Here is a 27,226-nt window from a genome sequence, read left to right as displayed (position 1 = left end):
TGGGGACCCCTCTCCCATCACTCCTCAGACTTCTCCAAGCCCCTTCCCCGTATCCTGGGACCCTAGCCTGGTAGACCCCAGGGATCAACCTCTTTAGGGTCTCCAACCCCTGCACTTTGTGGAAGTCCATTCACACGAGCAGACCACGGCAAAGACATGGGCTGTGACGTCAGGTCAACCTGGGTTCAAATTCGGTTCTGCCACTCCCTGCTGCGTGACCTTGGCAAGTCTTTCTCCTCCTAGCTCCGTTTTAATCATCTTTAAGTGCAAGGGGTTGGCGAGGGTATGGAGATACTGGAGCCCTCATGCAGGTGGCGGGAATGTAAAATGGTGCCGCCATATTGGAAGACAGGCACTTTCTTAAAAAACTAAACATAAATCTACTATACAACCCAGCAATTCCACTCTTAGGCATCTATCTACCCAGAGAAATGAAAACACACATTCCTGCAGAGACTTGTACCTGAATGTTCACAGCAGCATTATTTACAGTGGTCAAAGAGAGGAAACAACCAAATGTCCATCAACTGGTGAGTGAAAACTAAATGTGGCCTCTCCATACAATGGAATACTACTTGGTTCTAAAAAGGAACAAAGTACTGATACGGGCAACACCATGGATGAAACTCAAAAACATGTTTGGTGAAAGAAGTCAAAAGCAAAGGACCACATATTATCTGATTCCATTCACATGAAATGTCCAGAGAAGGTAGAAATGATAGAAGGCAGATTAGTGGTTGCCAGGGTCTTGGGGTGGGAATGGGGAGTCACCACAAATGGGCACCAAGGATCTTTCTGGGAGGATGGAAATGTTCTAAAATTGGATTGCAGTGATGTTTGTACAATTGTAAATTTGCTAAAAGTCATTAAAAAATCACTTTTTTCAAAGAAAAAGTGAAAAATCATTACACTTAAAGTGGGCAAACTTGATGGCATATAAAGTACACTTCAAAAAAACTGCTTTTAAAAATGGGAGGAAGGGGAATTGCCTTGTGGTCCAGTGGTTAGGACTCCACGCCATCATTGCCGAGGGCATGCGTTCAACCCCTGGGTGGGGAACTGAGATACCACACAACCTGCGGCAAGGCCGTAGAAAAGGGGCTGAGCAGGAAGAATGCTGACACACGACACCCTCCCCCCCCAAACTGGCACAAGCGTTCTGTGAGGTGGCCCGGCCAGCATGCCCAGGCCTGGCAAAGTCTTTTCCCAGGAGCTGGTAGCTCTCTTCCCTTCCCTAATACAGGATGCTCTTGGTGCTTAGAACAGAAAAGGCAAATTTTTCCTGTGGGCACTTCTAGATGCTCATGTTCCACTGCATTTACCCGTTCCCCCAGGCTTGCCAAGATCATCAGATGTAAGTCTTCTGATCTGTTGTAAAAGCGTCCTTCAGCCAAAAGTTTTAACTTTAACTTATCATCTTTTAAGTTATAACCTTTCTAAAAAATCACAAAACAATACATATTTGTTCTAAGAAATAGGAAACAATTTAGAAGTGCATGATATACAAAGGGATAGGCCTTCCTTAATTCTACCTAAGTAACCACTGTTAACATTTGGTGTATGTCATGCTTACACAAATATATATACAAGGAATTCATTTTAATTTTGTTGCTGCTGTTTTTTTTATCCAAAGGAAAAAAAAAAAGAATCATGTTACTATTGTATTAATCAAGAGTAGCAAACCCAAAATGCCCATAGGGGACAGGTAGGTAATGTATCAGCATCATAATAAATAATGTATAAGAGTAAATAATAAATCAGTGAAGTGCCCTAGGATTTGCATATGAAACACAGAGGCACAGTCTTCATTTTCACAAAGAAATAGGCTCCCTCTCATTCTCCTTGAGACACGTGGCTCTTGTAGCCCACCTTTTGTTTCTCTGTTTCTGATAAAGACAAAGAATGGTGCAATGTTTTACGAAGGAAAACTGCACTCCAAGCGAAGTGATCACTGCACCAACCCCAGCCTCAGAGCCAGGGAGGCAACGTGGAGGGGTGGGGACTGGCGGCGGGGCACACACTTCGTCTAAAGGGGGCAGCTGCTCCTTGGCTCTAGGATTTGGTGCCCAGGAGGAATGGAAACCAAGAGCTACGTGAAATCTGGGTGTTTACGTGTAACAATCTGATTGTTAAATATTGGCTCACACTTTAAAAAAATACCATGTGGACCTAATCAAACATAGCCATTAGCCAAATCATCCACCTTTAACTTTTGTGACATTAATATCTCTCTCTCGCTGTGTGTGTGTGTGTGTGTGGCTGCATAACACTCCGTTAGCCATATCATAATTTCATGTCATAATGTGCATTTCACAACCACTTTCCCATTGAACGACACTTGGATGATTTCCAGGTTTTAGCCCTGTTCTAGGCTTTCCAAAGGATAGATTTCTAGAAGTGGGACAATTGCATCTGAAGAAAAAAGCACTTACATTTTTGATGATATTTTAGACAGAGCTCTTTCATCTGATTTCTTCGCTCCCACTAACTACGTGGTTCTGCCTTTTTCCTGTGTTAGTTTTTTATCTCTTGGTGCCTATGCTTCGGGGTTAAGTCACCTCACACCCTTCTTGGAAGGAGGAAAGAAGGAACGGACAAGGGAGGGAAAGGCAGTTGGTCTGTGAGTTCCGTCTCCTCTGATCCCAGCTGCTTTGTGACAGGGATGAGAGTCCCGGCCCCCGGTGGACCCACACCCTTCAGGAAGGGTGACCAGGCAGCGCAGCTCCAGCCCAGCCCTTTCTCTCTGCATTCACTGCACAGGCTCAGCTGTCTGAGCCCCCAGACCAGCCAGAAGAGAAGACTTTGGTGGGAAGGGGCCTGCCCCTGCCCCCCGGCCTCCCAGAGGCCCAATCATTCTCTTTCCCCTGAAGGTCCCAGCTCCCATGTACTGGGCACCCTCCTCGTGCCAGGTGGGCTGCGTGCCACCCTGTTCTGTGACCTCCCGTTTAACCTTCTGTCCTATGAGACTCAGAGAGGCTAAGTCCCTGCTGGCAGAGCTGGGGTCCCACCGCGCAGTCTGACTCCCAAATCCACGCAGGCCACGCTGGGGTCACGGTGGGGCTCTAGGCGGACCCCAGCACACGTCTCCCCCGGGAAAGGACTGTCATGCTTCCTGCCCAAGTCCTGTGCTGGGGCTCAGGCTCGGTGACCCTGGCAGCCATGACCTTCAGCCACTGCCTCTTCCTACATTCCCGAGGTTCCCCGAGAGAACTTTCTGAACCCAAATCTGAGCTGTTCAAAAGCCTCCCACCTCTCCCCTTGACCAAAGGTTAGAAGGCCAGGTCTCAGCTATCAGCGAGGTGGGCAGAGCAGTGAGAAGGGGTCCCTTGCCCACGAAGCACCGATTCTAGGATATCCTCCCTGCTTCCCTGGCTGCAGCAATCAGACCAGAGCCCCACGCCCTGCACGGGGACCACAAGGTCCCCGTGCAGGGCCCTGCCTCATAGGAGTGCTCCTTGTGGGTGGTGACTGATCCACTCAGAGCCTGCCTCCTGCAGCGCTGGACTGTGACTTGCAGTGATCACGACAGATCCACCGAGATCAGGGGATGGCAGGAGTCCTAGCGCGGTGTGGGGAGAAGAGAGAAGCAGGCCGTGGCAGCAGGGCAGAGAGGGGCTGGGTCTGAGCAACGGTGGTTGTCACCAGAGTAGGGAACCACAGAGGTCTATTTCTTCCCATCACCACTGGCCACTTTCTAAGCTTCCTTCCTTCCCTACCTATCCTCACGACAACTGCCATCAACAAAAGCCATCTGAACTCACCAACCTGCCTGCCCACCTTCCTACCTATCTACCTACCTGGGTTTCTCCTAAAATCAAAGAACATGATGTAGGAAAGACGTAATTAGACAAACAGACAACACCCACTGTTGGCAAGGGTACTGTGCCATTTGGAAGTGTGAATTGTATGATTTTCTTGGGGTCAATTTAGCAATAAATATCAAAAGGGCATAAAAAAGGAGTAACTTCGGACCCAGCAATCACACTTCTAGGAAGTACCCATGGGAAACAATCAGAGACACATTGAGTGAGAGCAGGGAGACGGATATCTCAGCAGCTCTGTTTCTATTAGCAAAATTATTGGAAACAACCCAATGTCCAATAGGGGACTGGCTAAATTCATTAGGATAAATCCATGTTATGGATTCATAGGCTGTCATCAAAATAGTATTTAAAAAATATTTAATGACACAAGGAGATGTCCACAATATAACCTCAAGCGAAAAAAGGGAGTAAATAAAAGTGCATATAAAAATGCTTAGATTAGGGACTTCCTAGGTGGCGCAGTGGTTAAGAATCTGCCTGCCAGTGCTGGGGACACGGGTTCAATCCCTGCTCCAGGAAGATCCTACATGCCGCGGAGCAACTAAGCCCGTGTGCCACAACTATTGAGCCTGAGCTCTAGAGCCCGTGAGCCATAACTATTGAGCCCATGTGCTGCAACTACTGAAGCCTGCACACCTAGAACACGTGCTCTACAAGAGAAGCCACTGCAATGAGAAGCCAGTGCCCTGCCATGAAGAGTAGCCCCCACTCACCACAACTAGACAAAGCCTGCACGCAGCGACAAAGACCCAACGCAGCCAAAAATAAATAAATAAATAAATTTTAAAAAAATTTAGAAAAAACACTTAGCACATTGTGGGTGCCTAAGAAATCTCTCTCTGTCCTTTCTGACTAGACTCTGAACTTCTGATGCAAGCATTGGACTTGCAATAAATATTTGCCAAAAGAATAAATAAAACTAAACAAGCCCATTAGGGATATAGACTGAGACCTCAGTGGCAGGGGAGGGGTGGGAGGATAGGGCATCCTTGAGAAGTGGGGTCAGGACATTCTGACACATAGTACCATCAGAAGGAGAAGAAACTGAGTCTCAGAGGGGGAAGGGATGGCCAAGGTCACAGCAAGTTAGGGGCAGAGTTGGGACTGACTGGAACAAGACCTTAGTCAGTCCCGGCAGCTGCCTAGTATCCAGTGGCTAAGAGGCTGGTCAGTGAGTGAGGTTTAGGCTCGGGGTCCATGGTCTATTCCTTTGGGGATGGTGTTGGTGGAAGAGGAGAGCGGTACCAGAGGCCCCTGACCCTCTGCCACAAAGTGGGCTGCTCAGAACTGAGCAGGAGGGAGGCATCAAGAGCGGGCCCAGGGCTGCTGTGGTACCTCTCAGCCTGCCTCCCTGAGGGTGATTCCCTGGGGGACAGCGGAGATGTAAGAAATCAGGATCGGTCCCATACCCTTAAATTTGTCCCCATCCCCTCACCTGGAAACTCAACAGGGGCATAGGTCTGTCCCATGCCCAGCCAAGCTCACTGCTGCAATAACAGCCAGACAGGCCCAGGACCCAGCAAGGCACCCAAGATCCAAACCAGACCTTATTCCAAAAGGCAACCCGTGGTTAGACCTATGGTTAGATCTACAGAGCACCCAGCTAGCAGGCAGCCTGCAGCCGAGAGCCAACAGCCCCAAGCACACACCCAGAGAATGCCAGCTGAGCGCTGGGGGTGGGCTTTCCCAAGGCCCCCCTTGCACTCTGTGCTGCCTCCCCCTCCTCTCCCTCCCCCTCCTCTCCCTCTCCCTCCCCCTCCTCTCCCTCTCCCTCCCCCTCCTCTCCCTCTCCCTCCCCCTCCTCTCCCTCTCCCTCTCCCTCTCATGATGCCCCAACTCGTCTTGGCCTGACCCCAGCCTGTGTCTTATCAATCGTCCATTATGCCGGGGGTGGCGGGGCAGGCAGGGAGCTGTGTTCTCTGGAATAAAGGCGTCTAAACAGCAGAGGAAGTCACTCTCAATTAGCTGGGAGAGGGAGAAACACGAGCGCAGAGAGGAGAAGCCCAGGGTGTTTTCTGCAGCCTGTGGGAACGGCCTTGGAATGAAGCTGATTAAGCAGAAGGAGGGAGACGATGACCCCGGGTACACACGGTTCTAGGGCCGGGACAGATCTCTCTTTAGGGCACTGGTCCTGCAGGCCCTGCTGCAAAGGCCTGTCTGGGACGAGCACCAGGAGGGTCCCTCTTCACACAGGGACCCCTTGCTAAGGGTCTTTGGAACCTGCTTAGCCCCATGCCAGGCACTCTGGGGATATATAAGGGGAAGAGGCCACGGTGGCTTCAGGACATGATGAGAGATGAGGGTCAAGGCCTGTCAGTACCAGAACAGTTTGTCCAGGCTGTGGCACACCTGTGGCTTGACCGAACTGGACATTTTGACTAGGGAAACGTTTTTACAAGGATCCCCAGAGGCTCGGCTTTTTTTGACTAGCGGGGCTGTGATTACCACCTGTTCCCATTTCCTCTGAGCTCTGGGAAGTCCTTCCTGCCTTCCCCTATGCCCACTCCCACCCAAGGCTGAAATGACAGCACATCCTCTGCCTCACACTGTCCCCAGGGCCCCTCCTAGCCCCCCAGCCGCAGGCTCTGAGCGACATGAGGACAAGGGTAGTACCCGTCCCCTTCCAGACGAAGCACCGAGCGTGCCCTTGAAACGTTTGGGAAGGGTAGGAGCGTGGGACAGAGGGAGGCCTGGTGAACGCGCTGGGCTCGCGACCTCCAGCTCAGAGCCCCCCAGTGGCAGTGAGAGCTTCCTGGGGAGAGTGGGTGTGGGGAACAGGCCTGGCCAGCACTTCCACCAGCCCCATACCAGGGGCAGCTGTGCCCCTGGACCCCTCCCCTTTCCCAGTGGTTTTGATGTTGCTTTGATCCAGCTGGGGTTCATGCTTAACCCAGCAAGGGCTAGAAAGAAATGTATGTCTAGGCCCGGCACAAGGCTGCCTTTGTATGGAGGTCAAATCCCGGCTGTTCTGTGGCCCGACTCAGTGGGGCTGTCCTTGGGAGAACAGCCAGCTGGGCAGCTCAGAGCCCAGCCTGGGGGCCAGAGATCAAGGGCCCTCCAGCTTCCTGGAAACTCAAGGAGATCCAGGTGAACCCTGATTCCTGCAGGCAAGGCTCCAAGAGCTCCCCAGAGGGGAGCAGATAGGAGGCAGAGCCTGGCCAGGGCATGCAGGAGGGGTGGAGACCACACCTAAATGGTGCCGAAGAGGCAGAATGCCAGTTAAGACTTCCACATCTTACTAGCTGTGTGACCGAGAAACCCACTAAACCTCTCTGTGCTCGGTGTCGCCCTACCAAATGAGAACGATAAAAGTGCCTACCCCACGGCTGCCATGAAGAGAAGATGAAAGAATGCAAGTCAGTCCCTTAGCACAGAGCCTAGCACATGGTACACGTTCAGTAAAAGTTGCTCTTGTTAAGGGGGCAGATGTGTGGGGAAGGACGATTTAACCCCTCTCGTAATCCCCCAAAGCTCCTGCCCCCAACAGTCTTTGGTACAGAGAGTTGCCTTTTCCCAATTTTATGGAAATGGCAGCTTCAGGACCCTTCCCCACAGGTGGCTGCTCCAATATCCTCCCCCACGTGGAAGCTGGAGCCTGGATTCTTGAGCTGCTGGGGAGTGGTGGGAATAAGCGCCAGGGCCAGGCCAGGACACAGTGGGCACTCAAGCCACGGGTGCATCTAGATCTTACTGCAGCTGCCCTCTTACAGCAGAGCCTCCCCTCCACCCTTCCAAACCCTGGAGGCTACATGAGTTGGAGCTGGGCAGAGTGGGACCCACAGGCCAGGCCTGTGGGAGCCCATGAGGCCCGCTTGGCACCGCCCTGGGCAGTGCCTGGGGCCCCTGGGGTCATGGCGCCGAGAAGCCCCCTCAGCCACTCCCAGATTGCCCCTTTCTCCTTATCACCCGTCCTAGACGTTAAACTCCCAAGAGCAGACCGCTCCGCTCAGGCCTAGGCCCAGAGGGAGCTCCAAAGTCTGTGGCTCGCTAGACGTCCTCCTGAGGTAGCAGCTTTCTTCCTCACTCTCTGCGTGCCCTTCACCCAGAGCCTGTCTTCCCTCAGGCTAGGAGTTCTTCGAGGGCCGGAGGCAGTCCGTCTCGGGATGCCCAGGAGCCGAGCCCTGCACAGAGGATGCAGGGCCCAGGTGCGTCCCAGCCTGGCTGTTCCTACCAGCTTCCCGAAGTCCTGATACACAAGAATGGCCTCGCTGCCTCCCCTAGACTTGGTTACTCCCTCCCCACCCCTCCTTTAAAGCTGGTACCCCCCGCCCCTTGCCTGGCCCCTGGCTGCCAGCCCTCTCTGACGGGTCCCTCTCTGGGATTCCCGACCTGCTTGTTTGAAACCTGCCCATTCTCTGTGCCTCACTGCTGCAGGGCTGCCAGACGTGAATTCAGATGAAGCAACTGAGGCCCAAGGGGCTTGGGATCACGCGTGCCTCCTTGGAAGCACTCCGGACACCGAATGTTCCAGGGGCAGGGTACACTGAACTTGCACCACACTGGCTCCCTTCCTGCCCCCTCGAGTTGCAAAATACCAATGCCATCACTCACAGTCAGGACTTCTGAGCTCCAGGGCTCTACTGTGCACAGTCCCCGGGTGCTGAGAGCTGCTCTTTGAGTGCTACAGACAAGGAATTATCAAGACTTAGGGAAGAAGGCCTGAGCAAGCTGATGGCACCTGCCAGAGGCGACACAGCAACACAGAAGTTCAGTGAGGTGCCCTGGCTCTCAGGAGGAGGATGTGGGAGTTGCCTGGGCCCAGTTGGCCCTTCTCCTGGGCTGTCTTGGTGCTTTTCAAACCCTTCCCCTCAGAAATCGGTCAATCCTTTTCTTGATCCAGGTCCCTCTTCACCTCTAAGGAAGAGCAGGGAGGCAGAGTCCACACCAGGAAAGTGCACACCTCAGGCCAGATCGCTGCCAAGGCCACCCTGAGACACCCAGCCTGGGAGAGGGGCAGTTCGTCTGATGGCACTGGTGAGCACCGCTGGGGGAAGGGGGTTGGAATTTGGTTTCCAAGGGGCCAGGCAGCCTGGGGAGCAGGGTACCCAGAGACCTGGCCTGGCGTCTCTTTATGTCTCAGCTTCCTCATGGGTGATGGGCATGGTGACCTTGGCCTAGCTTTCTGCCCTGCAGTCCATGACAGTGCTTGTGACAGAGCAGAGAGGTCCTGACTCTGTTCCTGCCCTCACATCAGGCCTGTCCTCTGACCAGGAAAGCCAAGTCAGAAGAAACTCTGAAGGAAGAGGCCTTGGAAGAAAGGCCCCCCCAGTCCTCTCCCCCTTCCTCCTGTCCCTGGTTCTGGCCTCTTTACTGCCCCACTCAAGAATCCTTGGAACTGACCTCCCCAGCTAGTCCCACTTCAAACGCTACCACCAGCTCCCCTAAATCCACAATCCCTTTCTAACCACGAGGAAGACACCAGGCCTGCCCACATTGAAGAACATTGTACAAAATACACAACCAGTTCAAACACTACCACCTAATGGTCAACTTGCCACCTCCCCCAACCAGCTCTCCCACCCAAACACCCAAGGGAGCAGGGGTGACCTCAGGATCACCACCTGGCTTCTCTGAGGAGCCTGCCACTGGCAAAATTCATAACCAGGAAAAATCAACACCTCGAGGGAAGCTCTCCACCCCTGAGAGGTGACACAGATGAGCGACAAGACAACAACAATGTACCATCCCAAGAACAGCACAAAACCCGGAGGCAGTGACCCTCTGTGCCGGGCACCGATGGCTGGCATTTTTTAAAACATGTCTGTTGTTGCTACAGTATTGTTGTACAGCCAATAAAAACGAACAAAAGCTGTGTTATCATTTTGATGACTCGTCGGGGTAAAGGGTAACTCTGCCTCTCTCAAGTTGCAATTATCTCGAAGTGAACATCGTCAACAGAGCACGTGGCCTCCCAAGCCTCCAAAACCAACTCTGCCAGCTCCTGCCGGCCAGCCTGCCCCTCGGCCCAGTCAACCTGCTTGGAAACTCCAAGGCCTTGCTTACCTGGGCCCCCTCCCGTCCTTCAGCAGCCCCAAGCCGAGATCCCAGGTACCGACAGCCAGCCCAGATAAGGCCCCAGCTCTCTGTCTCTGACCTCTCTCCTCCCCACACTTCTTGAAGAAAAAACCTCCCTCCCACTACCTTCCCGCAAGCTTGGCCCTGATGGCAGTGAAGAGGGAAAGGGGGTGATGGGGTCCCTGTGGGCACGTAGATCCGCAGGATTTCCACCTGCCTTGTCCCCCAACTTGCTTCATCGTGTCCCATCAACCCCCTCCAGCACACCCAGCACAGCTCCATCCCTGCCCTGGCCCACCCGGCTCTGCCCAGCAGCCCCCCAGCTCGCTCACCTGAAGAATTCAGCTGGGTATCCTTCATCTTTGCTGGGGATGAGAGCTTCAGAGCATTGCTCAGGGGCTCTTTGGAGAGTGTCTGCCCATCAGTCAGGGAGCTAGAAGGGGAGGGGAAGACAATCGTTAGAAGACGGTAGACTGGCCTGGGCTCCTGACGCTGGCCCAGAACACGTCTCAGCGTCCCCAGGGGTGACGCTGGCATCTCTGCCTCCCGGGGGAATCAGGGGACAAGGCCTTAGTAGTTGCAGGAGCTAACCTCGCCCCCACACCACCCTCTCTCTTCAGGTTCTAAGGGCTCAGTAGAAAGAAAAATCAAGTCCTGTTCTGCTCTAATTTGCTGTGTGACTCTGGGCAAGTGCATGCCTCTCTCTGGGCTCAGTGTCCCCATGTGGACAAGGAAAGGCTTGGGGTCTGGCACTGGAGGATTCTGAGCACCACTCTAGCAGCCTGCAAGTTTCCAGGGTTGGGAGTTACCCCCAGCCCTTCACTCCCCACACCCACCAGCCCTCAGGCATTGAGAGTAGCTGTGCTTAGAAACTCAGAGTGGAGCTGGGGACACTCCTACAGCTCTTATGGGTCCTAAGCAGGCCCACGAATGAGGACCTTTCCTCCTCAGTGGTGTCTGTGACTGTGCCCTGTGTCCATTCCCTGATGGAGAGAACAAGCATGGGCCCAGGGCAACCTGGGGCTCTTGCCATCTGTCTTCAATCCCGGCCCAGATCCCCCTGGCCGCCCAGGCTTGGTGGTCCTGGACAGTGAATCTCCTCTCCTGGCCCACACAGCCCATAAGATCACTGGGGCTCTGTTATCAACTCAGCCTCACTGTTCCTTGACATGATTCCTCCTCAGGGTTCAACATGATTCCTCCTCAGGGTTCCACCTGTCTCCTGGGTGGATGAGCAGACGGGGTTCAGTATACACCTCAGGGTCAAGCAGGGCTACAGCATTACTCAACTCCAGGGACATGTTTCACAGTCATTGGCTATGTAAGCAGAGCCTACTGGAGTTGTGCAGTGTGCAACCTGTGAGGCTGGTCTTGGCAGCCCTGAGGGCAGGACCCTGGCTCCAGGAAGTCCCACCTGTCTGTCAGGGAGGGGCTGGTCCCATCCCTGCCTAAGTCCCCAGGCAGCTGGCTCAGTTACCTGCTTCTCACATTCGTCCTTACTCCTTGGTGGTACCGCAGGTTCAAGCTAAGTTTGCGAACGCACCCAGGCCCGCCTGGTGGCAGTCTGTTTAAGAACCTGAGGTAGGTTTTAAAGCAGAAGACACCATGAGGTTATGAAGGGAGGGAGGCGAGGAGGAGGGGGATTAGTGGGGTGTCAAGCTGGTCCCCTTCTTGGGAACTTTGTGAGCAAGTCTGGGCCACAGGACTGCAGCAGCCCTTTTGTTGCTATGGTGACCTGCTCTGGGGAGGCTGTCAGAAGGACTGAAAAGATGACAAAGCATGCTTCTGGGGTGAGGCCTCTGTGCCAGGCAGAGGGAAACGGAGGGTTCTGAACACCGTGGGACTTGTCCTGCTGACTTTGGATCACCGGTTACTGCCATTACTCTCTTGGGTTCCTGAGTAGAAGCTGCCTCCACTTTGGGGCAAAGAAGACTGTAATGTTACTAAACAGCCCCTGAGCTCTGGGCTCAGACGATCACAGGGCGATTGAGGGGACACGCACACGACCAGGCTGTGGGCCCCACACTGGGAGCATCCAGACGAGGACTGTGAACTTGGTGGAACACCCACGCCCTATCTCGGGCTCTGTCCTCAAAAGATGGGGCTGCCCGCAGGGTAAACCCAGTGCTTAAAGCCAATCAGCTTTTGAAATCACCAGCTGTGGGCAGCCACCCCCAGGTTAGCTGAGGACGGCATTGGCTGTAACCTCCCATCATCTTAACCGTTTCCTCACACACAAGCCCTGGTTTTAAACCCTCACCCCCAAAAGGTACAGGCAGCATTTCTGCCACCTAATAAAATTTGCGTAAACTGGTTCTGGTTTTAAAATAGCTAAACAAAGACGAAATGAAAAGACGCCTCGGGAAGCGTAAGCATCATGATTAGAACCTTCTGTTAACAGGGAGGAGAGACTGTTGGAAACAGCTTCCTGCGGAGGCCTCTCCCCAAGCGTCTGGCACCCCACTGCAGCAGCAAGCCTCTTGTGGCTCCGTCACCTTGGCTGTCCCCTCCCTTGTCCTGTCCTCCCCCTCCCTCTTGTCCCCCTGCCTGTACTTGGTGTGACAGAGAACCCCCCACTTACCCTTGAGGATGGCCCATGGAGGGTCTTATTCAACCCTCTACGCCCTGTGCCTGAAGAATACGGGATGCTTGATTAAGAGAGGGTCAAAACCTGGTTATCCCCCACCCCGTGTCCTGGGACGAAGTGAGAGAGTTGCATTGACATATATACTCTACCAAATGTAAAATGGATAGCTGGTGGGAAGCTGCTGCACAGCACAGGGAGATCAACTCGAGGACTGGTGATGACTTAGAGGGGTGGGGTGTGGAGGGTGGGAAGGAGTCACGGGAGGGAGGGGACATGCGGATACATGTATACATACAGCTAATTCACTTTGTTGTACAGCAAAAACTGGCACAACGGTGTAAAGCAATTATACCCCAATAGAGAGCTTAAAAAACAAACAAGACAAACACAAAACAAACCTAATTATCCAAAGGAGGAAAGTGTGCTCGTCCCCTTGGCTCAAACCTTTAAGATTCAGTCCCCTTAGTGGGAGGGCACCCTTGTCTATCATTTGAAATAGAACTTGCTGCACCTCCCTATAACTTTTTTCCTGCTCACTCAGGGTCATGGTAGTAACAGACTCTACTGGTCTGGCTTGTAACACAAAAGTGAGCCACGGGGCTTCCTAGGTAGTGCAGTGGTTAAGAATCCACCTGCCAATGCAGGGGACATGGGTTCGATCCCTGCTCCAGAAAGATCCCACCAAGAGAAAAAAAAAAAAAAAAAAAAGTGAGCCAGACTGCACTGTGTCAAGGGCCATCTTCCCTGTCCCAAGGTGGCTGCAGCCTCACACGCTCATGTGTCGCTGTTGGCCGCGGTCATCTTTAGTTTTTAATCCTCGCCTGCATGACTAGTGGTCACTTCCTGCCACTGTCACTGTGCTGGCCTCTAGCAACTCACCTCCCTTCTACTTTACAGGGTTTTTTGGTAGCAGACTGGGAAAGAAAATAGCCAAGCTTGTTAGAATTGTCAATTAAATCAGAGGAGATGGCTTCCAAAGTGGAATCTATAATGTTTTCCTTAAAGAAAAGAGATTTGGGGAGCAATCCCTCCTGTTTCGACTCCTCAAATGCATTTTGGGCCCTTTCTGACTCTTGCTGCTGTTCCAGAAGGCACAAGTGGCCGGTAAATGACCCCAGCAGGTGAGGAACGACCGTTAAAGCCAACATGATGGGTCTGTCAAAGGTGATTCACACAGTGTTCCTGTCATTCTGGAATCTTAGCCCCCTCCTGGAATGCAGCGCTCCAGAACCTTGCTCAGTCCCAGAGGCAGAAGTTCCTAAGTAGCAGAATGACAGTGATGGCAGGAGAATGGCCCCAGGAGGCTGAATTGCCTCTGCTTTTCTCATTCCTAGGAGCAAGAAGATCCAAAAAGGATCCCTGATGAGGACAGGAATTGCTCTCAACCCCAGCTCACTCTCTCTCTCTCTCTCTCCCTCTCTCTCTCTCTCTCTCTCACACACACACACACACACACACACACACACACACACACACACACACACTATGAGCATCTTGCCTTACTCGCTTTCACAGAAGCAAAAACTTCTTTAGCACCTGCCCAGAAGCACCGGGAGCAAGAAAACACTTGATGGGCACGTATGAGCAGATACATTGTGAGGTGCGTGATGCAGGCAGAGGAGTCTGGGAGAGCCTGCATGCTCCTTTCTCTGAACTGGCTCTCCTTTCTCCTCCAATCCTGCCAGAAGAGCCAATGGGAACCATTTAAAGACAGAGCCTGCCAAAAGCTTCCTTCAGCTCCTCCAGGAAGTCCTCCTGAATTATCCCAACACCCTCTCACCCTTGCAGCCCTCAAACACTCAGGTTTGCACTTTGAAGATCATACGTGGCTTGGGAAATCTTCTTGAGAGCAGGGGTCATGCCTGATTCAACCCTGTCCTCTGGCCCTAAGTATTCTCTGGCATGCAGTTGGAACTCGGTAAATGTTGGTTGGATCTAATCATTCTCAAATTGTTTCTATACATGTGACATTTAAGTTCAGGAGAGCCTTCATTTTCCATGTGAACCCCTCAGGGATGGAGATCCATCTCCTCTTTATTTCTTCCCAGTCAACCCTCTGCTCTGTATGCAGTAGGTGCTCAATAAATGCTTTCTTGAAACAATAGAGCATTGAGATTTACCAGAGTCAGCCTGCCTGCATTTAAGTCACTTTAATTGCTGTATGACCTTGGGCAAGTCACTGTACCTCTCTGAGCCTTGGTTTTCTGCCTAAAGCCTATGGCTATTGTGAGGATAAGAGGATACACGTAAAATCTTTAGTATATCATCAGCTCTCATCCTTTCTGGTGGACTCTCATGTATCTTTTGGGGAATAAATGGGAGGAAATTCTTTGGTGAGATTAGGACAGTGACTAAGTAGGGTAAAAAGTCCCAATCCAAGTCTGGGGGTTCAGGCACCCTGCCAAGCCTGGGTACTCTCCCTGGGGGGCAGCTTGGGGGCCGGGAGGTGGAAAGAGGGTGGGATCCTTGTTCCTTACACTGTCCTCAGGATGGAGCTGGCAGACCTGAGCAGGAGTGCCTCTGGCATGGTCCCCAAGGGGTGGCCTCCCCCTGCGAGCTCACCCAGGAGAGAGCGAGAACCTCAGAGAGTGTGTCCCGGTGTCCCCCTGGAGAGCCGCATCAGCCCCAGAGAGGCCCAGGGCCACCAAACCGCCCTGCAGTAGAGACACAGTGTGAGTCACCTCGCGGCCTGGCTGGGGCAGGGGGCAGCTGCCCTTCTTCCTGGGCATGACTCACTGGCTCCTGGCCTTGGTAGCTGACTGTAATTTACCGCCTCCCATCGCATCGGGAACAACGCAGCGTCGCAGGAGATTTCTGCCTTCGGGGTCTGGGCTCTCTAGTCCCCAGGACCCATCCATTACCAGGATGAGCAAATACATCAAATTCTCGGGCCTCCTGCTTTGCAAAGACTCCTGCCCACTGTTGGCAATGCCCGCCCCCGCGCCCCATTCCCTGTTACTTGTTCTGGTTCTCACCCCTCTCTGCTCTGGGGGCAAAGGGAGAACCCTCCTCCTATCCGCTGCAGGATGTTTTCAATGGAGGGCATTGCCCAAATACGTCTCCAAATCCTAAAAACCCCAAGCAGGGAGAGAAGCAGTCCCACGGCCCTGGCCACACAGGCCGGTCCCTCTGCACAGGCTGGAACTCTCAACAGCAGCAACCTGGTCTTCAACGCTGCTTCCCACTGGCTTCTGCACTCCCCTGCCCGGTGGACCCCATGCCCCTCACTGCTCCTTAGTCTCACCTCGACGATCAGGCCCCCTGAAATCGTTCTTGTGATTCCTGATTCCCAGCCGGAAGACCCCCACTGAGGACTTACAGTGGACTGCGAGCCGGGGAGGGTCTGGCTGCCCCAGGACGCTCACCTTCCTCCTTGGGGCTGGCTGGCACGGGGCTTAGTATCCCCTGTGCTCCTTCAGCTAAGGCACCGTGGGTGTGGGAGCCAGTGCTGCCAGGTCCCCTGGTTCCAGGTGAGGAGGCAGTGGGGCTGGGCATGAGTGGGGACCCGCCCCAGTCAGCCCCGGGGCTGCGGGTGAGGTGTGGCCCCAGGTGCCTCTGACCCATCTAGCACAGGTCCTAGCTGCCCACCTGTGAGGCTTACACAAAGAGGTTTGGGAGGCAGGGGAAGGGCCTGCCAGTGCAGGTGGGTGTGTCATCCTTGGTAGAGCCACAGGCGGACACTGCTCTTGCCCCTGGGCCCTCCACATGGAGCCTGCCCCGAGCCCCAGGGACCGGGCAGGAAACTTGACTTTTTGTTGTTTTGTTTGGTTTGGTTTTAACTTTTCTTTACTAAATGTACATATTGTGCCAAGTGCTTTACGTGCATTAGTTCTCTGCATCCTCCCAACAGCCTAATGCGGGATGCAGTAATAGTCCCATTTTGCAAGTGAGGTGACAGAGGCCCAGAGACCTTTATACTTGTTCAGTGTCACACACCCAGCAAGAAGAGGCAGAGATGGCATTTAAAATCCAGGTCTCCATAACTGGCCCTGAAACCAGGACACCACATAAGCTACACCTAACCATTATTTGCATCATAAAACTCAGCCAACAGCTCCATCTCATGTCGCCTCTGGCAAGCCCCACTTCCATGGTAACAATGTCTCTGCACGTTGCCCTTTGTCCTCTAACACCCCCTCCACTTCCACCTCATTCCAGAGACTCTCAGGTTTAAACCTGCAACATCTAAAACCTGGGCCATACTCTCTAGAAACCCCCTTCCCAACCACTGTGCTAGTTCGCCTCCCCTCCCATCACCCCAGAGTCCCCTCCCAACCTTAGTTTTCACCCTCCAGCTGCCTTGGGGTGAGTGGGGATAGGATGAGGTTAAAAAAAAAAGGGAGGCAGTCCCACTGGGTGTTAGGTGGAATTTAAGCCCTCATTTGAAGGCTAAGGTGCAGGGCATAGTAAGCAGGATGGGGCAGGGGTTATTCTAAGGCCCTCCAACCCAGTCAGATGGCAGATGACGCCCAGGCTGCTACACCACGCTGGCATGTCACTATAGCATACCACCGTCAAGAGAATTCTGCCCTTTCAAATTCCAGTTTCTTTCTTTTTTTTAATTTTTTGACTGCACCGCACAGCATGCATGATCTTTAGTTCCCTGACCAGGGATCGAACCTGTGTCCCCTGCAGTGGAAGCATGGAGTCCCACTGGACCACCAGGGAAGTCCCTCAAATTCCAGTTTCTTAGCAGCCTTTTCCCCAGCGACCCTTGCCCACTGCCACCTCAGAGCACCCTGACAATTCGGGTCCGAGGTGCTGCTCCTGAGTGTCCCGCGGGTTATGAGCCCTCTGAGAACATCCCGGAAGCCGTCCCCTTGCGCCCTCCTCCATCAATGTGCCCAGATGCTCTCTTGCAGTCTCAGGGTGCCCAGGGGGTTTTGGAAGCCCACGCTATATTAACAACCAACCCAGTGAACCCCAGAAAGGAAAGCGGACTCTCCCTCTGTCCTGAAGAGGATACGAGCTGCCCCCCTCTTCCTCCTCCTCCTCCTCTTGCTTTCCTAGCAAGGACAGAGCATTGTTGTTGGTGATGGGAGCTGGCACTGGGGGTCGATGTGGGTGGGGGATGGCAGGAGAAATGTCCTCACCGCGGGGGCCAGCAGGAACACAAGCCCAGATCCCTCAGCCCCTCCCGGGCAGCTCGACAACCACTCTGGATGTAGAGTTTCCCAGCTGGTGAGGAGGCTGGGCAAATGGGCTTATTCTAAGCAAGAAGGCTTGGGAAGTGTGTCATCTTCCCTTTCTATCTCCTCTCAAAAACCACAAGCTTGCCTCCCTTGGCAGAAGCTTCCAACTGTTCTTCAGACCTCTTCTCCTCCAGGAAGCCCTCTGGGAGGGACCCCCAGCTCTCCTGTTTCTTCCTGGAGCTTCCCTGGCTGAGTCCATCCCAGAACACTTAACATTTAGAGGCTGGGTGTTATGTTTTAAAACATGATTGTCTACCAAGAAATAAAAATGTTAAGCCCGTATTCTCAGCGTTGGAAATGATCTCTCGCTGCCCCATGACGGACAGCTCCGCGAGGCTCCTCCTTCCTGCTAGGATTATTGATTAATTTCCTCCTCTGCAGACACTGCAGGGGGCCTGGGGACAGCCTGAGCCTGGTCCCTGCTCAAAGGCTTAGAGATGATGGGATTGACAGTCAATAAACAAAGATGCAGTCGAGGTCACTGTGGAGTCACCAGACCCAGGCTGGGGTAGGGGGTACAGCGAAATTAAAGGGGGAAAGTTGGATAGGGGTGAAGGTTTATTTTAGGTGAGGCAGAGGGCAAGTGTCACAGGCAACGGTACAGCAGGGGAGGCTGGTGCAGACAGGAAAGGGTCCAGGGCCCCGGTCACAGACTCAGGCTGTGGACCGTCCCTGGCCTTGGTCCCCCAGCTTATGGGGGGACCCGGGCCAATGCAGGGATCTCTTGGGGAGCCATGGTCTCTCAGAAAGGATTAGGGCAGGGCAGGGGGTGTCTAAGACATATCCCGCCAGATCCACCAGAAGGAATATGTTTGGGGCAGGCACCCAGGGGCCCTTGACTGTGACTGAGGCCCCAGTCCAAAGGCCCAACAGCAGAGTGTTTGCTGAGAAGCCAAAGGCTAGTCCCAGCTTCACCTTGGCTCCCACCATGATGTGTGGGACCATCCCATCAGCCAGCTGACTTTAATCCAACTGACAGTGGGCCAGTATTGAACCCTGTCCAGCCGATCACATAGACTGCACGGTCACACCCAGCTCCCCTCAAAGCCTGGAAAGAGCCCAGCCGGTCATGCCTTAGACACGTCCCCGGGAGCTGGGACACCTGCATTCTAGCCCAGGTTCTGCCTTAGTTGGGTAACCTTGGGCAAATCCTTGGTCCTCTCTGGAATTCAGTTTCCTCAGGTAAGTCACAGACGGAAGGCCTTCCAGTTTGGTAATTTGGGGGCCTGAGCTGAAACTCTGCTGCACCGGGCAGGGACAAGACTGTGAGGTTGGGTGTTACTCGGCTCCCAGGCCTGAGGGGCCAGGTGGAAAACAAGGCAAGAGTGATGATAGTCATGGCTAATAGCTAACACGTATGCAGCACTAACTGTGTGCCAGGCAATGTTCTGTGCTCATTTAATCCTCACAACAGCCCAGCGAGGTAGCTCCCATCACTATCCCCACTTTACAGATGAGGAAACTGAGGTACAAGGAGATTACGCACCTTGCCCAAGGTCTTTCGGTTAGCAGAGCAGGATGCAGATTTGGACAGGTGGGCTTCAGTGTTTATGCTCTTAACCAAGAGGCTGTACTCAGTAGTCTCAGGCCTACTGAGGTGATTCGAGTGGGTGGGGCAGGGGCAAAAGGGAGGGAGGCGTAGAAAGATGGGCATCCCATCATTGGACCCTTTTATTATACCCTTCCTCCAAAATTTTGAAAAATTTTGTATATAGGCAAGGTTTAAACCATCAAACCATTTTCTCATGTTGCATGAAGGACAAACAGATAATTGTCAATTGGTGTTTTGAATCATAATTGAGAGGACAGTATGAAGCTTGGAGTTGACATAATTCCAACATAAAGCAAAGACTGCTAGAAGATTGCCATCTCCCAACACTTGCCATTTTTATTTGAAGTACCACAAGTCTGACTTTGGGCACACTTCTTTTCCTATTAGGGCTTCAGTTACTCCATCTACAACATGAAGGGGTAGAAGGGATGGTCTCTAAGTCCCAGCTCTGATAATGGGTGGTTTTCCACTTTTCTTCTAAGGAGATAAGAGGAAGGAAGAACACTGCCCATTCCTCAGCCAGAGGAACTTCATGGTGTCAGGTTGGGGGCAAAGCTGGGGGTCAGACTTCTACCAACAGGGGTGTCGTGCCCCTGAGGCACATCAATGTTGGCTTCAGACTTGGTCCCTGCCCTGGAGGAGCCCCCAGTCTAAAGAGGGAGGTGAAGGAGAGATATCTGTGAGCATGGCAGGCAAGGGGGTCACACCGTGGGGGCACAGAGCTGCGGGAGCTTGGTCTTTTAGGGGAACATGGTTTCACCTTTTTAAAAGTGAGAACTAACACTTACTGAGCAATTAGCATGTGCCAGGCACTGTTCCAATTGCGTTACATGTGTTAACTCATTTACTTATCTCAACAATCTTATAAAGTAGGTACTAAGTTCGAATCCTCCATTTAATTGGAAATGGAAGCACAGAGGGATGAAATAACTTGCCGAAACTTATACAGCTTGTAATTGGAATAGTTGGGATTCAAATCCAGGCAATCTGACTGCAGATTTTATGTTCTGAACCACCATTCGCACTGCCTAAAACTGGATGAGGCTCCTTATCCCTCTCCCCACACTTCAGCAACAGGGATTTCTTAGGAGCAACGGACTCAGAAAGGCAGAGCATTGTAGCTGAGACTCTAGTTTAATGCACATGTATTTTTAAATTCTTCAAATCAACACATTCCTGACATATCATCACAATAACAAACATATAACAAAAAATGATCAGACATCTGAAAAAGCAGGAAATGTGAGCCAAAATTAAGGGGGAAAACAGCCAATAGAAACACACTCAGGTATGACACAGATGTTGGAATAAATACACAAAGACTTAAAATCAGCTACTAACACGTCTGATCATTTAAAGAAAAAATTATGTAACTGATGAACAGATGGAGACTCACCACATAAAAATAGAAAGTATAAAAGCGTAATCCCTGAAATGAAAAATTTACCAGATGAGCTTAACAGCAGATTGGAAACTACTCCCTCCTACCCCCCCCCCAAAAAAAGTTCATACACCTGAAGACAGAATAATAGAAATTATTCAATCCAAAGAGTAGAGAGAAAAAAGATTTTTTTAATTGAACAGAATGAAACATTGATGAAAAAGAAATTAACAAAAAGCTAAGCAAATGCAAAGTCATCTCAAGATCAAGAGGCTTAATATTGTTGAGATGGCAATAATAATATTGTTAAGATGGCCAAATTGATCTACAGGTCAACATAATCCCTGTCAAAATCCCAGCTGTCATTTTGGCAGAAATTAACAAGCCAGTCTGAAATTACTATGAAACTACAAAAGACCCAAGATAGACAAAGCAATCTTGAAAAAGAATAGAGTTGGAGGATCCACACTTCTTGATTTCAAAACATACTATAAACCTACAGTATGTCCTACAGTAATCAGGACAAAGTGGTACTGGCATAGGATAGACAAATAGATTAATGGAATAGAATATAGAATCCAGAAATCCACCTTCACATTTATAGTCAATTGATTTTCAACAAGGGTGCCATGACAATTCAATGGGGAAAGTATTCTTTTCAACAAATGGTGTGGGAACAACTCAACAACCACGTGCAAAAGAATAATGTTGGACCCTTTCCTCACACCACACACAAAAAAGTAACTCAGATTGTATCAAAGACCTAAATGTAAGAGCTTAAACTTTAAAAATATTAGAAGAAAATCTATGTGGACTTGAGCTCCCTGACCAGGGATGGAACTGATGCCCTTGGCAGTGAAAGTGTGGAGGTGGAGTTGAGTTAGGTAGATCCTTCTTAGCTATGACACCAAAAGCAAAGGTAACAAAGGAAAAACAGGCAAATTGGACTACATCAAGATTAAACCTCTTTGTGCTTCAAAGAACACCATCAAGAAAAAGACAACCCACAGAATGGAAGGAAATATTTGCACATCATTTATCTGACAAGTGAATGGTATAGGATATGTAAGGAACTCTAACAATTCAACAACAACAATAAAAAGACAAAAAGAAAAATAACCCAATTAAAACTGGGCAAGGGATTTGAATAAACATTTCCCCAAAGAAGATATACAAATGGACAACAAGCACATTAAAGGATGTTCAGCAGGCTTCCTGGGGGGCGCAGTGGTTGAGAGTCCGCCTGCCAATGCAGGGGACACGGGTTCTAGCCCTGGGCCGGGAAGATCCCACATGCCACGGAGCAGCTGAGCCTGTGCGCCACAGCTGTTGAGCCTGCGCTTTAGAGCCCGTGAGCCACAACTATTAAAAAAAAAAAAAGGATGTTCAGCATCATCAGCTATTAGGAAATGCAAATCAAAACCAGAATAAGATAACACTTCATGCCCACTAGAATGGCTGTATATAAAAGACAGATAGTTGGTGAGGATGTGGAGAAACTGGAACTCTCATACACTGCTGGTAGTAATGTGGCTGCTTTGGAAACAGTCTCCTAGTTCCTCAAGAGGTGATACATAGTTATTATATGACCAAACAATTCCACTTATAGGTTTATACCCAAAAGAAATTAAAACATATGTCCATATAAAAACTTGTACATAAATGTTCATTGGAGCATTATTCATAATAGCCAGAAAATGAAAACTCAAATGTCCATCAACAGATGAATGGGTAAACAAAATGTGGCATGTCCATACAGTGGAATATTATTTGGCCTTAAAAGGAATGAAATACTAATACATGATACAACACAGCTGAGTCATGAAAACATCATTCTAAGTGAAAGAAGTCATTCACAAGAGATGATATATCAGTTCATTTAGGTGAAAGGTCCAGAATAAGCAAATCTATAGAAACAAAAAGCAGATTTGTTCTGGGGCTGGAGGCTTGAGGGGAAATGGAGAGTGACTGCTAATAGGCCTAGGGTTTCTTTTGGGGTGATGAAAATATTTTTAAATGGACTGTGGGGACTTCCCTGGCGGTCCAGTGGTTAAGACTCCATGCTTCCACTGCAAGGGGCAGGAGCTCATCCCTGGTCGGGGAACTAAGATCCCACCTGCTGCATGGCACGGCCACAAAAAATAATAATGAAGTGGAATGAAATAAAATTAAAAAATGGACTGTGGTGATGTTTGCACAGCTCTGGGAATATACTAAAAACCATTGGATTTTATACTTTAAATGGGCAAATTTTACAGCATGTGATTTATTTCTCAATAGAGCTATTATATTTAAAAAATGAACAGAGCCTCAGTTACCTGTGAGACAACATCAACTATCTTTCAAAAAGAAAGTGAATATAAAATAGATAACCAACAAGGACCTACTGTATAGCATAGGGAACTATACTCAATATCATAATAACCTATAATGGAAAAGAATCTATAAAAGAATATATATATATATGTGTGTGTGTGTATATATATATATATCTGAATCATTTTGCTGTATACCTGAAGTTAACACAACATTGTAAATCAACTATATTTCAATTAAAAAAGTGAAGTAATATTTCATTTAAATGACAGATGGGGGGATTTTTCGCCAGCACACTTCTGTGATGACTTGAAGTCGTGTCTGCAAATTCTTCACACTCTTCCCATCAACAGGCTGAGTCTTATTCTCCCCTCCTTGAATATGGCATGGCCTTAATGACCAGCTTCTAACAAATGCAATGTAGTAGAAGTGACACTATGCAACTTCCAAGGCTGGATCATAAGAGGTGATACAGTTTTCACCTGACTCTCTCAAGACACATGCTTTTGGGATCCCTGACCCACCATGTCAGAAGTCTGGCTACCTTGAAGCCACCATGAAGGAGACCACGTGAAGAAGCCACAGAGAAATAGAGATGCTGAGGCTCCGCAGCTGCTCCCAATCCCAGCTTCTTGAGTCTTACCTCCTCAGGCATCAGACATATGAGTAAAGGAGACTTTGAGGTGGCCCTGGGCCCAGGCACCAGCTCACCGGCTGTCAGGTCAAGAGGACACTTAAGCCGTCTATAGAGAGGTCCACTGCCAAAACTACGGTCTCTGGCCAACACCAGTGTAGTAAGTTGAAAAATGTTCCCCCCAGATATTCATCTCCTAATCTCTGGAAACTGAATGTTACCTTACATGCCTCCCCTCAAAAAAGAAAGAAAGAAAGAGAGAGAGAGAAGGAGGGAGGGAGCCAGGAAGGAAGGAGGGAAGGAAGGAAGAAAGGACGAAAAGGAAGGAAGGAAGAAAGGAAGAAAAGAAAGGAAGGAAGGGAGGAAGGAAGAAAAAGGATTTTGCAGATGTAATTAAATTAAGGATCTTGCGACAGGGACATTATTCTGGATTACCCAGGTGGGCACTAAATACAATCACTTGTATCCTTACAAGAGGAAGGCAGAGGAAGATTTGCCACACAGAGAAGAGAAGGCAATATGACCACAGAGGAAGAGATTGGAGTGGTGCCAAGGGCAGATGCTGGTAGCCTCCAGGAGGTGGAAGAGGCAAAGAACAGATTCTCCCCTAGAGCCTCTGGAAGGAGCACATCTCTGCTGACACCTTGATTTTAGCCCTGTGAAACTGATTTCAGACTTCTGGCCTCCAGACCTCCGAAAGAATACATTTCCGCCTTAAACCACCACACCTGCGGTAATTTGTTAAAGTGGCAATAGGAAACTAACACAGCCAATGAGGAACAGAGGTCTGCCAACAACCTTGTAAGTGAGCTTGAAAGAGGGTCTTCCAGTTCCAGGTGAGTGTTAGTTACCCTGGCTCACATCTTGGCTGTAACCTCATGAGAGACCCTGAGCCAGGACAGCTTAACTAAGTTGCCCCTGAGTTACTGGCCCATAGAAACCATGAGAGGTAATAAATGATTATTGTTGGTTTGAGGCACTACAGTTTTGAGTGATTTGTTAAGCAGTGAGAGGTAACTAGAACACTTTCACTATAAGAAATGCAGTAAGGATTTATTCAGGTTGATAGGAATTACACCAGATAGAAACATGGATCTACAGAAGGAATGAAGGTCACTGGAAATGCTGAATACATTAGAAACAAGGCAAGGATGCCCACTCTTAATACCCACTCTTACCACCTCTATTCAGCAGTATATTGGAGGTCCTAGCCTGTGCAATAAGACAAAAAAAAAAAATTAAGAGGCAAAATGATTGGAAGTAAGAAAAGAAGTAAAACTATCTTTTAAAATAGATAACAAAATTGTGTATATTAAGAACTCCTAGGGGATCTATAAAAGAAGAACTAGAATAAATGAGTTTAGTGATATCACAGGATACAAGGTCAATTTAAAAAAAAAATCAGTTGTATTTTTATATAAACAACAAATGATTAGAAAATTAACTTTAAAATACAATTTACATAGTATCAAACCCTATACAGGAAAAAATGTGTAAGACATCTACACTAAAAACTACAAATCATAGTTGAGAGAAATCAAAGACCTAAATAAATGGAAATACACACCACATTCACTGATCAGGATATTCTCCCCAATTTGAAATATAGATTCAATTTATTCTCAGTCAAAACTTCAGCAGTCTTTTTTGTTGAGACTGACAAGATAATTCTAAACTTTGCATGGAAATACAAAGGAGTTATTGTGTTAGGAACCTATTTTTCCATAACAAGTATCCGCAAATGTAGTGACTTTTAAAGATCAAGCATTTATTATCTTACAGTTTCTGTGGGTTAGACATCTAGGTGTGGCTTAACTGAGTGCCTCTGGCTCAAAATCTCTCATGATATTGTCATCAAACTGTCAGCCAGGGCTGCAGTCTCATATGAAGATTCAACTGGGAGAGGATCTGTTTCCAAGCTCACTCATGGGGTTGTTAGCAGAATTAAGTTCCTTGCAGGTTGTTGGGCTGAGGGTCTCAAATCCTTACTGGCTATTGGCCAGAGGTCTCCCTCAGAGACCTTGACACCTGGGCCTTTTCCTCAGAGCAAGAAAGTAAGAAAATGAGGGAGGGAGAGCAGTAAAACTGAAATCACGATCTTCTTGTAACCACATCTCTGAAGTGAAATCCCATCACTTTTGCCATGTTCTACTCGTTAGAAATGAGTTGCTAGGTTGGCCCAGGTTCAAGGGTAAGGGATTACACAAGAATCCAGAAGGTAAGAATCATTGAGAAGCATCTTAGAGGCTGCCTACTGCACCCAGGATGGCCAAAACAATCTTAAAAAAAAATAGAAAAGAGGAAATTGGAGGACCAACACTACCTGATTCAAGACTTAATATAAAGCTATAGTAATGAAGACAGTGTGGTGTTGACATGAATATAGAAAAATAGTTCAATGGAAGAAAATCCAGAAATAGGCCCTGTCTGACATATGGCCAATTGACTTTTTTTTTTTTTAAACAAAGGAGCCACAGCAATTTAATACTGAAACAAAAAATTCATTTCCAACAAATGGCACTTGAATAACTGGATAAATAGGTGGGAGAAAAGAAAATATTAATTTGGATGGATCATAGGCCTAAATGTAAAGGCTAAACCTATAAAGCTTCTAGTAGAACACACAGAAAAAAGTATTTTTGACCTTGACCTTAGAACAGGCTAAGATTTCTTAGAGAGGACACAAAAGCACTAACCATAAGAGAAAAATTAGATAAATTAGATTCATCCGATGAAAAGATGTCTGCTCTTCAAAAGACACCATTAAGGAAATGAAGATAAGCCACAACCTGGGAGATAATATTTTCCATACAAGTATCTAGTGAGGGGCTGATGTCCAGAATATACAGAGAAATCTCTGCAAATCAATAATAGAAGGATTAAGAACACAATTACAAAATGGTCTAAAGGTCTGCCTAGAGGCTTCACAAAAGAAGATATAGAAATGGCCAATAAGCACGTGAAAATAAGCATAACATCATTATCAGGGAAATTAAAATTAAAACCACAATAAGATACCACTCTTCGCCCACCAGAATAGTGAAAATTAAAAAGAGTAACAATATTTAGTGTTGACAACATGAAGAGCAACAGAAACTGCGCTCGGGGATGGCACTTCGCAAAACTTCTGGTGGCTTCTTTAAACATATACAACAGCTGTATTTCTAGGGTCTTCTCCAAGGAAATGAGTATATACGTCCACAGAAAAACCTTATACGAGAATGTTCGTAGCAGCTTTACTCATAAAATCACCAAACTAGAAACAACTCAAATGCCCTCCACAGAACGGATAAACACATGGTTATCTAGCTGCACGGCAGCATTCTCCTCAGCAATATGAAACAATGAACTCCTGAAACACTTCACAGAATGGAGGAATCCTGCACACATGATGAGTGAAAGGAGCCAGACGCAGAAAAGTACATACTGTGTGATTCCATTTACACGATGGCCAAGAACAGCCAGAACAGTGGCTGTTCAAAACCGGTTGCTTAAGGACACGTGGCGGGTGAGAGTTAACTGGAAGGGAGCATTCTGGGGTGAGGAAAATGTTCTATATTTCGTTGATTAGAGGGGTATATACTTTTTGCCAAAAGTCATCAACTTATACTCATAGCTACACATTTCACTATATAAAAATTTTACTACCATTAATAAAAAACATACAACCTATTACATTTTGCAGATGTAAATTCTTATTTTACAGCTTCTTGGGTCTAGAGTCC

General features: G+C 49.2%; 1 protein-coding gene across 1 annotated transcript in view; it reads right to left on the bottom strand.

The window, feature by feature from the left end:
• ACSBG1 (acyl-CoA synthetase bubblegum family member 1) overlaps positions 1 to 27,226 on the bottom strand; it is a 47,930-nt gene that overhangs the window by 16,358 nt on the left and 4,346 nt on the right. Inside the window, exon 2 of the mRNA XM_057723721.1 lies at positions 10,172 to 10,272. Within this exon, the coding sequence (XP_057579704.1) occupies positions 10,172 to 10,272 (101 nt within the window). The remainder of the gene's footprint in view (positions 1 to 10,171; positions 10,273 to 27,226) is intronic.

This window comes from Hippopotamus amphibius, chromosome 2 (assembly GCF_030028045.1).
Source record: "Hippopotamus amphibius kiboko isolate mHipAmp2 chromosome 2, mHipAmp2.hap2, whole genome shotgun sequence".
Taxonomy (NCBI): domain Eukaryota; kingdom Metazoa; phylum Chordata; class Mammalia; order Artiodactyla; family Hippopotamidae; genus Hippopotamus; species Hippopotamus amphibius.
Note: the sequence above shows the minus strand (reverse complement) of the source record. Positions and strands in the feature narration are given on the sequence as shown.